The sequence below is a fragment of the Alligator sinensis genome, unplaced genomic scaffold (genome assembly GCF_000455745.1).
Source record: "Alligator sinensis unplaced genomic scaffold, ASM45574v1 scaffold1329_1, whole genome shotgun sequence".
In the NCBI taxonomy this organism is placed as follows: Eukaryota; Metazoa; Chordata; order Crocodylia; family Alligatoridae; genus Alligator; species Alligator sinensis.
Window position 1 is genome coordinate 261,284 of NW_005842460.1, and position 12,778 is coordinate 274,061.

General features: G+C 49.6%; 1 protein-coding gene across 1 annotated transcript in view; it reads right to left on the bottom strand.

Annotated features, from left to right (window-relative positions):
• The window catches only part of LOC112551423 (sentrin-specific protease 2-like), a 25,395-nt gene extending 13,311 nt beyond the window's left edge, over positions 1-12,084 (bottom strand). The window contains exons 1-8 of the mRNA XM_025212429.1: positions 12,070-12,084; positions 8,593-8,656; positions 7,485-7,588; positions 4,526-4,623; positions 3,700-3,751; positions 3,463-3,526; positions 1,882-1,985; positions 799-923 (exon numbers count right to left, since the gene is read on the bottom strand). Of these exons, the coding sequence (XP_025068214.1) occupies positions 799-923; positions 1,882-1,985; positions 3,463-3,526; positions 3,700-3,751; positions 4,526-4,623; positions 7,485-7,588; positions 8,593-8,619 (574 nt within the window). The 5' untranslated portion in view covers positions 8,620-8,656; positions 12,070-12,084. The remainder of the gene's footprint in view (positions 1-798; positions 924-1,881; positions 1,986-3,462; positions 3,527-3,699; positions 3,752-4,525; positions 4,624-7,484; positions 7,589-8,592; positions 8,657-12,069) is intronic.
• Positions 12,085-12,778: the final 694 nt, after the last annotated feature.

The following is a 12,778-nucleotide window of genomic DNA, read 5'->3' on the forward strand; positions in this document are numbered from 1 at the left end:
GGCTTTTGAAAAGTCCTCTCAAATGTGGTAAAACAATGTGTATGCAGTATGTATCATAATAAGTAATAATCAGAGCTAAGCATCTTCTTCAAGGCAAATTAAATTGTATCTTAAATGATTTCCTCAGGTTCCTTCCAACCAGACTGCTCTCTGATACAAGCTCACTCTTTGCTTTGTCTGGCTCCTCACAATGGAAACATGCCAAGAACTTAAACCAGGTCTACACTTCACCGTTGCTGTTAGGGAGTGTGCACAAAGGGTGGGGTTTCAGATTTTACTTCAGCAAAATTCAATGAGGAGAGAGCAACTGCCGAAGATTTTTTTTTTTTAAATCAGGCAACCGACATAAGTTACACCAGCTAAAGCAATTTCAGTGCTATAAGCTCTGTCCGAAATAAGAAGGTTGGCCATTTTGGTAAAATCAGCATGCCTTTCCTGGGACAGACAATGTGTATGGACAAAGGAACCTGTCATGAAGCAACAGTGGGTATGAACCTCCCACTGAGGAGCTGACGTGACGAAACAGTCCACGTGCCCATGCTGGGGAAAGCTAAACCGAGACCTCCTTATCTCAAATGAACCAGCACTAAAGTTGCTGCAGTTTAGCTTTCATGTACCCGAGATGTGGGAATAGGCAGACGGAGGGTCACTGTACGTCAAGCTGTTGTGTGATAAGGCCATGCCCCACTCTGTTCAATCAGGCATCCACTTCATTGCCAGTCTATATCATATCCTTTGGCACTGCCAGGAGAGGAAACACACTACTTGTTTGTGCCCGTGTGCATTTGCAAAACAGACCAGCTTCTGGAATACATGCGTACTCACCAGCCCTTAGTGGCACAAATGGAAACAATCCTACTCCACGATGATGTTCTTCTCTACAGTCACCAGTGCTTAACAGTTCCTTGGAGCAGGCTTGAGGACTTTTGCACAGCAAGATTTAGGAAGAGGAGAAAAGGCTGTCAGGACTTCCTTTGAAAGAACCCCTTCGTGTGCTAAAGTAACCAGCGTGTGCAAATTGTCTAAGCAGGCTGAAATCCCTTCTCATACAGCCCTGGCGTGTGGGACGTTTAGCATGTACAAGCAATACAAGTTGCAGAAAGGGATGTTTAGGTTGGATATTAGGAAAAACTCTCTCACTAGGAGGGTGGTGAAGCACTGGAATAGATTATTTAGAGAGGTGGCGGGATCTCCATCTTTGGAGATATTTAAGGCCTGGCTCGACCAAGCCCTGTGTGGAATGATCTAGTTGGGGATGATTCAGCTTTGAGCAAGGGGTTGGACTAGATGTGACCTCCTGAGGTCCCTTCCCACCCTAATTCTCTATGATTCTAACTTGGTCAACCAGGATTAGGTTACTGATCCATTAATAGAAATACCCCAACTCCAACAACCATTTCACCAAGGCAAGAAAAAGGATTATGGAAGCTAACCCAGCTGGTGAACTCCTTCATCTGGATGAAACACAAGTCAAGGCTTTGATCTCTTGTTTTACTGCTCCCGTGTGTGGTTTGCAGAAATGAATCAAAGAGGAAGAGCTTCCCCAATGTAGACACAGCAGAGAAGCAGGAAAAAAACAAGAGGAGAAAGACTCCCATGGCTCATCCTTTGTACCCCTTGTCCGATAATTGGAGCCTCTTTAAGGGCCATGGATATGACAACTGCATGAACTGTAGCTGGTTCGGATGCAGGCTCCATGTTTAAATCTCTTGACAACATGCAGTTGATGGGATTCTGAATAAAATGGACCAGTTCTTTCATGGACCATTTGCAGGAGCACCCAGGTCCCCAGTCAAAAAATCACTTTCCTTGGCCTCTCCCAAAAGAGAAGTCTGACACTTTCCAGCCCTATGAATAGTAATAGTAGTGATCAGTAATTACTTGCAGTGGTTTCCAGCTATGGCAGTGGACTGGTTTCTAGCATGCTTTCGCTTCAGAAATATCAGTGGGAGCTTGTACTTCTCTTTCTCCTCTCTTGGAAAACCCTAAGGGAAGGGGAAAAAAAGCCCTGTTAAAGCCGTGATGAAAGAAGCCAAGTGAGCTGAGGTCTAGCCCGCAGCTCTGCAGGGGAACACTTTGTGGGACTCAACATAAGCACGTGTTGATGTGAATTGGTGCCACCCATAGTAACCACATCTAGGTGCCCTTTCCCCACAGATGTGATGGCAGTCTTCACCTGGCAGCAGGCCTCAGAGATTGCTCCCTGGCTGCTGAACGTGAACATAATATTTAATTTGATTGGGGGAGTGTTAGTCCCCAGGCTGATACTCTGATTTTGTAATGGTTTTGTTGTGAGCCTGGCTGAGTGGTCATGAGGCAAAAGTGAGGCTTTGAGGCAGCTGGGGAGAGAGAAAGGGGAGCAGCAGCGGGACAGAGTGAAGAACAGAGACTGGGGAAGGGCAGAGCAAACTGCAGTGGCACCATGAAGGCGGTTTGCTTGCTGTGCTGTTTTACAGGTCAGCGATCCAAGCTCTCCTGTTCCAAGGACAAACACCCTGCTTCCTCGGTGCTGTCCACAAAGAAGGAGCTCTCCAAAGCGGGTGGGCTGTGGGGAGGGAGGGAGGTGATGGATTGCTAGGGAAACCAGGGCCAGCGATGAGGCAGGGTGTCAAGCCAGAGACTTGGCCCTTGAGAAGCGACACCATGGCTAAGTCAGCGAGGTCCTTCAGGAAACAAACACCAAAGAAGGCTTCCACTTTGGAAATCCCAAGGCAGAGCTTCACCTCAAAAGAGGTGTAATGAAGGACAAAAACTACTGCCAGGAACTGTACATGTTTTTGCTCAATTTGAAGCAGTTTCCGTATAACTAAGGATCCCTTTCAGCCATGGCAGATTCAGGGAACCGCTGTTGAAAACTGCTGGTCTGCTATAACCTTAAAAACCTTTTCACGGTTGCTCCTTTAGGATCTACCAGTTCAGAAAGGTAAAGGAGAAGGACACATTACTTCTGTGCACTGAGAAGGGTGCTCTACATCCCTTCCAGCACTTGGGAATCTCTCTGCTTCCACCTCAAGTATAGTGGGCCTGCCAGATGAAGCAGAGGCCAGGCCTGACCCAAATGACACCTGCTCCGAAACATCCATCTCGGCTCTTCTTTGTTAAAGAAAGCAACCTTAGTAGCACACTTTTTGCTAGGGAGCATCATTGCCTGTCTTGTTTTCTGCAATGACACTATATGCTCCGTGCATTAAAAGTTTACAGGTCAGCTGCTGATCAGAATACAGCACAGAGTGATTTGGATCAGCATGCTGCGAAGTTGAGTCACAAGGGCCATTCTCTTCCAGTATTTCCCATTCAAATGGCCACATTCCTACACAGGCCACCCACCACGGGTATAAGCAAAGCAGCTTTCAACAGTGATGCCCTCAGGTGAGGTAGGGCACAAGTTATGGTTGCAAGCACCATTAAACTCCAAGAGACAAATATGTCTTAAGTGGAGACACGCAGGGATCCCACACTTACCCCTCTGTTCGTCTGTCCAGCTGTCATGCCAGGTCCTGCAGCACTTCTGCATGGACTCCATTCTCTAGGATAAAGAAACAGGTCATGTTTCAAACCAGATACATTGGACTTCTGACAAATCAGCTTTCGGGTGTCCACCCCTCAGGATTATACTCAAAACCACTAAGATTTCTGCCTTCTCCTAGACAGGTGCTGAAAGCCTGGCACGCAAGGACAAAGCCAAAAGAGATTTCCTACCTTCTTGCACGCTTTCCTCCAGACCCAACCTCAGCTTCAGGACCTCTGCTACCTGCATGGAAAGACAAGAAACACATTTAAAACAGAGTCATCTTCCAAATGGTGCCAGCATGGGAACATCTCATTCACAGGTTTGATTATGAGCAGCCTCTGACTCTCAGCCCATCGCTGATTCAGGAGGCAGATGCTGCTCTGACCAAATGTTGCTGCCAGGGTGACTTTATGAGAGCTTTTGCTCTAGGGCAAGTTTAGACATCTCACCATAGGATGTAGTGAATTCTCCTGTGCACCATCGTGTTCTGAAGGACCTTCCCATAAAGGCTCTTGGTACATGCACATGAACATGGCAACCCCCGCCTGATCGCCCTCCTACCAGCTCCCCCCAGCCTGCAAGGGGAAACCCACCATTGCCCACTTTTTTTCTGTGATTTTTGTCATAATCAGTCGACACTGTTGTATGCTTTTGCAACCCCATTTTCTCACTGCAACCCCAAGGTTGGGAACCGTGGGAGTAACCTGCTTTCAAGACATTTTCAGTGGCTCATTCTCTCACACAAAAGGTGCTTTAAGTTAGACACCAAAGTGTTCAATTTTCTAGAGAGGTAGCTATGTAGGAAACAATGTCAGCCAGGTCTAAACTTCACGGGTGCTACTCTAGAGCGTTCACTATGGGTAGGTTTTAATGATATTTTTACCCCAGCAAAGACCTCAGGTACTAAGCAACCGTACAAAACAGTTTCTTATTCAGGGAACTGATGCAAACTGGAAAGAGAAGGTGGGCTGTATAGCAAATCCAGCAAACCTTTTCCACAATACGCATACTCACCTGTCCTTAGTGTTGCAAGTGGAGGCACTCCTGCTCCTTCACCAGGTCCTTCCCCATGGCTACCAGCCCTGAATGGTTCCCTGGAGAGCGCTTGAGTACTTTTGCACAGAAAGATTCGACAAGAGGAGAAACGTCTGTCAGAACGATCTTTGAAAACAGCCCTTACATATATTAAGTAACCGAGATGTGCAAAGTGCGTGGGCATCCTGGAATCCCTTCCAGCACAACTTTGCATTCGTCCCCCAGCCATCCCAAGAGATGGGGCTTGAGTCCATCACGTGGTTGACAGGCGGGGGTGGGCAACATGGTGGCTCCATTTCCCAGCCACTGCTGCCCGTGTTGCTGCGGCCGGTTTCCATGGAGACCTCAGGAGCAGCAGCGCCCTGACAGTGTGGGTCCAGGGTTTCCATGGAGACCGGCCCCAGCAGTGCTGGCAAGGCGCATGGCTGGGAAGGGAGCTGCTCCAGGGCTGGGATTGGGGTCACGCAGTGGTGACAGCTTGGTCTGGAGCCAGGGCAGAGTTGCAATTTGCTGCCTTCGCGCCCCTGCCCAGCATGGCTATGCTGGTGGGCATGGCTATGCTGTGATCTGCTGCATGTGGGCAGCAGATCACAGCTCTGCTTTGGATCCAGACCATGCTGTCACCACCACAGGATCCCGGCCCTGGAGCAGTTCCCCACCCAGCTGCATGCCTTGCCATGGAAAACCTGGTCCCATGCTGGTGGGGCACTGCTGCTCCTGGGTCTCCATGGAAACCGGCTGCAGTGACATGGGTAGGGGCTGCTGGGAAATGGAGTCCACCAAGGGCCCGATCTGGCCCATGGGCTGGACTTTGCATGCCCTAGGGGTTTTTTCCCCCCCCACACACACAACCACAGTAATATGAAATTCACTGAAGAGTCACCTTGTTTCATTCTCTGGGACAATCCAGTTTTCTTTCTGTCCCATCTAAAACCTGATCAGGTCATTAACTCCTTTTCCAGGGGTAACTATCTTGCCATATGCTTTGCACCAGATTTGTAGCTCCCCTGGATCTTCATTACATCTTGAAGGCCAGGGGAGAACAAGAAGTGGCTAGTACGCCACTCTGTCATGGATGCTCATCAGATGATATAAATACTGAGATTTTGGTTTTGTGCGTTTTAGCTATTCTCTTTCTCTACCCTCAAGCAGCAGAAGGATATATGGACATTATGCTGCAAGGAGGGTTTCCCTACTTCAGATACAAAAGTCAGATGGAGGCTTTGCATGTTGTCCTCACAGAAGAGGAAAAGGGAGCTAAAGCTTTTTGGCACAAGCACCATTCCCGAAAGATCACATGCCAAGTTCATCTCTTCACTCCTTTTTCTGGCAGATGCTCATATTAAGTGGATGGTGCGACATGCATGGAAACATTAAAAAATCTACACAATGATTCTTTCTCCGCCTCAGCCAGTCAGTTCTCACTTCTTTTGTCCTTCTACCAACTCCAGTTAGCTCTGGCCTGTGCATTTTTGGACCAGCATAGCCATGCAGATCTGGTAGGATTCTTCAATAAGTGATATCAACACAGTGCATAGGCATAGTGACAGAGTTTCATCAGGGCGCCAATCTGTGACATGCATGCCAAAGGGCAGCCTCTGTCTGCAGCACACAGCAGATTGGGCAGGGAGCAAGAAGCAGAGCAGCAGGGTGGGCAGGGGAAGGGAACTGGAGTGACACTGGGTGCAGGCACATGGCTTAATCTGTAGCACAGCTGCCAAGAAGGTTGGCCCCACTAACTGCACTGCACTGACAGAGCAACAGCTCACCCGGCAGGGTTTGCTTCCACTAGCATTGAAGGGGTGTGGACAGGTGTAAGATCTGAAACACCTGACAGGGCAAGGCAGGCAGCTGCACGGGCCCTTTGATGAGCTCCGGAAGTGGCAGAAACGCAGCAGAACTAACCCCACAGGAAACAGCGGTTCAAAATGAAAGGCTTCCTGTATAAGCACATGCTTCAGAGCATGCCAGGGGATCCCTGGGTCCTCCAGCATCCTATAGTGCTCTGCCTTCCCAACCACACCCCCGCACAGGGCAAGTGCTCTCCTGCCTGCTCTCCCAAAGCACACATCTCCCCTTCTCACTACTCCTCGCCTCCGCACCAAAGCAAGAGCTGCGCTGTGAGATCAGAGGTGGATCTCACAATCCCAGTGCCCCGGGCAGAGCACAGGGGAAAGGAGGATGCTGTGCAGAGGGGAGATCTGAGCAAGTCTAACCTCACCCAGGACCCCGACCACTGCTGCTTGGCACCTGGCAACCTGGCAGGGACTCAGGGCTGCAAACTGCTCAGGGCTCAGTTTGCTGCTACAGCATTAGCGCCTATGCAGCAGCTGCAGCAAGCTCCACAGCATAGGCTTCCCGGGGCACTCTTCTGGCACCCCCTTGAAACCCGTGCCCAGGATGGGTGCCCCTTAGTTAGTCTGCAGTGGGAAACACTTCAGACATCATGTCTGCTTCCACCTGCATTGGGTTGCAGGTTTGGAGAACTCCCTTGTCTGAATGAAACCCAAGTTGAGGCTTGGGTCTCACATTTTACTGCTCCTGTCCAAAGGTTGTAGGCATGGTTCTAAGGGGAAGAGTTTCCCTAATGCAGAAATAACAGAGGCTTGGAAAAGAAACTGAGAAGAGAAAGATGCCTACAATTCACCCTCTGTACTCTGCCAAGTGTCCCTGGCTGCATTATTTAAGCCTCTGTAAGGGCCACAGAGATGTTGCACTGTGACACAACTGCAGGCACTGCAGCAGGTTCAGAGGAGGTCTCAGCACCGAAGTCCTTTGACAATGTCCAGTCAACAGGACTCTGAACAATGAGGAGTTCTTGCACTACAGCAAGTCCAGGGTTCTCCGTTAAAAGCTCATTTGCCCTTGACCTCTCCAAAAAGAGACATCTGACATATTTCAAGCCATTTTACTACAAACAGAAATGATCAGTAATTACTTGGAGTGGTTTCCAGCTATGACATCAGGCTGGTTTCTAGCATGCTTTCGCTTCAGAAATATCAATGGGAGCATGTATTTCTCTCTCTCCGCTCTTGGAATACCCTAAGGGAAGGGAAAAAAAAGCCCTGTTAAAGCCGTGATGAAAAAAAGCAAAGTGGGCTGAGGTCTAGGCTGCAGCTCTGCTGGGGAACACTTTGTAGGGTTCAGTGTGAGCATGTATTGACGGCAATTGGTGCTGTCAATGGTTTGATTAAGTACCACACTTAGAGGCGCTTTTCCCCAGAGGAGGAGATGGCAGCCTGGGCCTGGCACCAGGCTGTAGAGACTGCTCAATGATTGCCTTCCCAGTACATAATATTTAATTTCACTGTGGGGAGAGTAAGTCCACTCGGCAATGCTTTGGTTTTGCAATTTTTTGGGGGGAGTGGGGCTGACTGGCTACCTAAGGAGAAAGAGTGAGGCACCGAGGGATCTGGCAGGAGCGAACAGGTAGACCCACGGACACAGACTCCCAGAGACTACTGTGCCATGAGAGTGGTAGCAATGTGCTGCAACAATGGTATTTTACTTCATTTGTTATTTTTGTATGCCCATGAGAGGGCACAGCATGCATGCAGGGCAGGGCGCAGAGCAGGGTGCAGCTGAGCAGCGTGTGGCCACGTCCCCAGGTGCAGGCAGGGGGGGTGGCAGTTCACAGATGTCCAAAAAAAGCGCAGCTCCCCAGCAGCTGGAAACTTCAGATCTACTGAAACTATGAAGCTGGTGGCCGGGAGAAAAGGAGCTTGATGTTGCTGGAGTGCATCATCCCTGTCTTGTTCTCTGCAGCTGCACCCATTTACACTGCAGGCTCCATGAGGAGACCAGAAAACCAAGAGAGTTGGACCAGCCCATGGAGAAGCCCAGAGTCGCAAGGGTGTTTCTCTTTCTGTAGATGCCATTCAAGCCACTGCAAACCTACAAAAGCCATGTAGCATAGGCACAAGAGTGGCAGAGGGCCTCAGGGACATGATCCAGTAAGGAAGTGCACAGCTAATGGCTAACAACGCAGTTTAGCTATGAGATACAAGTTTGTCCAAAGAGGAAACACGTGGGGATCCCAAGCTTACCCCTCGGTGTGTCTGTCCGGCTGTCATTCCACGTTCTGGAGAGGGTCTGAGTGGGCTCCGATCTCTAGGACAGAGAAATGGGGGTTTCAAACCACACACATTGACAATATGCTTTGGGGTTGGAGGTGTGAGAGGGCCCTGGGAGCTGCTTCTATGGGGCCAACACAGCTCATGCCTTAGTACTGGGAGAGAAGACCAAGAGTTGACCGATGCTCTGCAGGAGACACTAGGGAAGAAGGAAGAAAGGGAACTGGAAAAGCCACTCCCAAAAGGGGTGACTACCAGTATATAATGGGTACACCTCTTGTCAAATTTTAAGCCCCACCCCCTGATAGATACTCCGCCCCCTTGCCCTGCCCCCTTACCCACCATCTCGACACCAGAAGTCCTGCCCCGTGGCCATCCTAGCCTGTGGCCGCTGCGTTGTTCACCATGATGGTCCCAGACCCCCTGCCCCTATCACATGGTTTGCAACATCAGAGGTCTCACCCCCCAGACCCCCGTGCTGGCTGCCATGTTGGCCCCAAAATCCCCTGCTGCCCCGTCACAGGCCCCGTGACATCAGAAGTCCCACCCTCCTGGCAGCCATGCTGGGCATCATCCTGGTCCCAGAAACCCCTGGTGCCCCGTTGCATGCCCCCGTGACATCAGAGGGCATGCTTCTTGACTGGGAAACACCGCCCCGCAAGCTGCACGGCCCACCCTGGGACGCCAGAAGTTCAGCCCCCACTAGGTTGTGAGCCACGGGCACGGGCTATCAGGTAGCGAAGGGTTGTGACCCCTCTAACAACTTGCCCGGCTCCCCTCGACCAATCTGCAAGGTGGGGGGTTTCAGGGGCGTCAGACCTCCCCCAAGAACGGCACCGAACCAATTGGAGCAAGTATAGAGGTGGGACCTAAGCTGGAAGTCCCTGGCATGCCTCTTTTCCAAATCCTGTTGGGAGACCCTGCAAACCAGGCCACGTGTCTTCTGGGACCACGCTCATGCAGACAGAAGCAAGTATGGATTCTTACACTGTGGAAGCCTCAGACACTGTTCAGACATCGCTCTGCCGCACTATGGATGAGAGCTCAGTGGTGGAGACAGATTCCCAGACTCCTAAAACAGGTCTGGGGTCCGTGGTGGACACCCCCCCACCACCACCACCAATGGCCTGCATCAGAGCCACCGGCAAAGTATGGAAGTGGCAGAAAAGTTGAACCCAAGGGCTTTGCTCTAGATTTTTTTGGAAGGAGCAGCTTTCTATGGTAACAGGGTGGGTCTGTGTTAACTATGTAATCTCTTTGCAGGAAGTGAATTGGGATTCTTACACTACACCACTGAGGCCCTCGGCTCCTGCCTTACCACCAAGGCATGCCAGATGCCTGCCAAGGAAATGTGACTGCAGTGATAGTTCTGAGGAGGGGGAGATCAAGGAGAGTAGCCCCCGAATCCAAGGGTTGCCTGAGATGCCCGAGGCCCAGAGAAGATGCTGCGGATTCTGGAGAAGGGGGTGGCTCGTGCCGGACACGGCAGGAGAAGAAGACATCTCCGAGGGAACAGAGGCACTGGTGAGTGACTTGAACCGTGGGTGTGGGTGCCCTAAGGGGAGTTGGTGGTAGGGGTTTTGGGGGGACCCTGATGGGGCAGGAAGTAGCTATGAACTCCTTAAACAGAAGCTAACTAGAGCTTTTCCTTTGAAATCCCTCTGCAGCTTGATGAAGCCTTTCTAATGCCACCAGAACGACAGCACATCAACAAACCTGTAATCCCTGTATTGGAAAAGAGAAACTGGTTTTGTGACAAGCAGAGGTCTGGTGTTTCAAAAGAAGATGCTGTCACCTTTAGAAGGCGACTAGGGACTGAACGAATAGGACCCGTCTCGCGGCAGGAACATAAAAGCCTCATGAAATCTCTTATCCGTGTTTGTTCCTATGGCATACTGAAATATTGCTTGAGAAAGAGACTTTTGAAGACTGCGTGGGCTGTCTCCTAGCTGTACCAGGACAAGGAAGCTATGAGTGTGCGGACTGGACAGATGAGGTGATAAACCAGACAATTCGGGAACTTTATACTGAGCTGTGTATGGAAAGTGGTCTAAAAGCAGTTATTGCATTAGGGTATTCTATGGACTCTCTGTAACTCCCTGAGAAACATTTTGCTCATATTCACTGGACTGAAGACCCAAATTCTGCTTTCCATGGAGTGAACCATGAAGAGGACAAGCCTCTGGTACCCTACACTGAACACTTAATTAATTAAAGCTGGTGCTTTGGGACCTGTGAATAAGAAACTCAGTACTGACTGCGAATGTACATTAGAGAAGTCTCAGGATGAGCACTGCCATCTGATTTTGAAAGATCATAATTACTGTGCCCATCTTGCTTCGAAAGATCACGACTGGTGTTGGAACAAAAAGAAGGGGCCAACTGGGGGTGCAGGCAAATGCATACATTGCAGAAAGAGTTTGCAGGTTGCTTTTAATATTGTCGGAGCAAAAGCACGCATTTTGCACAGGGAGGAGGTAATAATCTCAGGGGTAAGTGGCACAAGGGGCAAAAAGTCAGAGCCTTCTTAAATATGACAGTCCAAAGGGCTAAGTGCCTGTTGAGAAACAATAAGTGACCCCCTAGTGATGGTGATCCTGGAAATCCCACAAATGCTCCCCCTCCTCCTGAGACTGGGGGTGATGGCAGTGACCCTGGGGACCCATTATAGGACCCCACAAATGCTTCCCCTCCAGACTTTGCATCATAGGACTCTTAGCATCATATATATCATTCAAAACGTTTTCTGTCAAGGGACAAAAAAGAGTTGCATCATTACCCTCAACACAAAATACATAGTTCTGTTTCAAAATCCCAGGGATAAGCTACAGGTGGTATCCCTGGCAAGGCAGATGTACCTGGGCAAGACCTCGTTCTTCCTAGAAGCTTTTGACGATGCCACTAAAAAAACCTTATGGGTATCTGGTGACAGACCAAAATGCTTCTACCCCGGAGACTTTTAGATTAAGAACTGGGCTTTTTCCTCCTGACCAGCCGGCGGTTTACACTTTGAAAAAAGCAGCGGGTGGAAATAAAAAGCGACGATGTAGCAGCGGGCTCTTTTTTAGCTCCCGAGCCTGCAGAAGGGGAACATGTCTAACCGCGTGAAGAGGGTACAGAGGCAGGAGGGCAGGAAGGGCAGTAGCTGCGTTGTTCTCCTTGTGATGCGGGAAGGAGAGGAGAATAATACAAATGGAGCAAAACCTCCTTTTGCCTCTTGTGCCACTTACCCCTGGATGACGGTGGGTTTTGCTACCTCGTATGTCTCTCTCCCATCCTTAAACAATGTGAATGTAGCAGCTGTTCCCCGCTAAAACCTTCCCCTTTTGAAACTGCTCCCAATGGATGTGTGTCTGCCCCTCCGGATTACGCTCTACGTCCTTTCCTCCAGGCCTTCTTCTAGGCAGATACTGTGAGCCAGGTGCAGAAGGACAAACAGAGATTTCCTACCTGCTCGCACCCTTTCCTCCAGGCCCAAGCAGGGTCTCGGTCTCAGGACCTCTGCTACCTGCGTGGAAGGACGAGAAAAAGAAACTGTCAATAAAAGTCACCTTTCAGACTGGTACCAGCATGGGGACCACCCGTTCATAGGTTAGACCGTGAGCAATGTCTGACTCTCGGCTCCTTGCTTACACAGGAAATAGATTGTGCTCTAACCACATATTGCTGCCAGGGGGGTTATGACAGATCTTGCTCCCTGGCCAATTCAGACAATTTCCCTAAAGGGTAAAGCTGGTGCATTTTCCCGTGCCTCATTGTTTCCTGAAGAAGCTTCCAATGCGGACTCTTAACTATTTCAAAAAACTGTCCATAGTTTCATGACTAAGTATGGCAGGTAGAAAAGAAAGGGCACCCGCTGCTACAAACCTAACCAGCAGAATTATAAGATGTAATGAGAGAGGACTGGATTATTACTTGAAGTTGAACAGCTGGAGTTGAAAGACTAACCTGCTTTCAAAACACATCTCCAGTGGCCCATTCTTTCATGAGAAAACTGCCAAAAGTTACACACCAACTTTTCAACTTGCCAGGGAGGCAGCTACATAGAAAAAATAACTGAACAAAAAAAAAAGCTAAATTTCTCATTAGCCACAAAAGATATAATTAACTGATATGTTCTGCTTGTACTGGAGTGATACTAGAGCCACAAGAAATATGC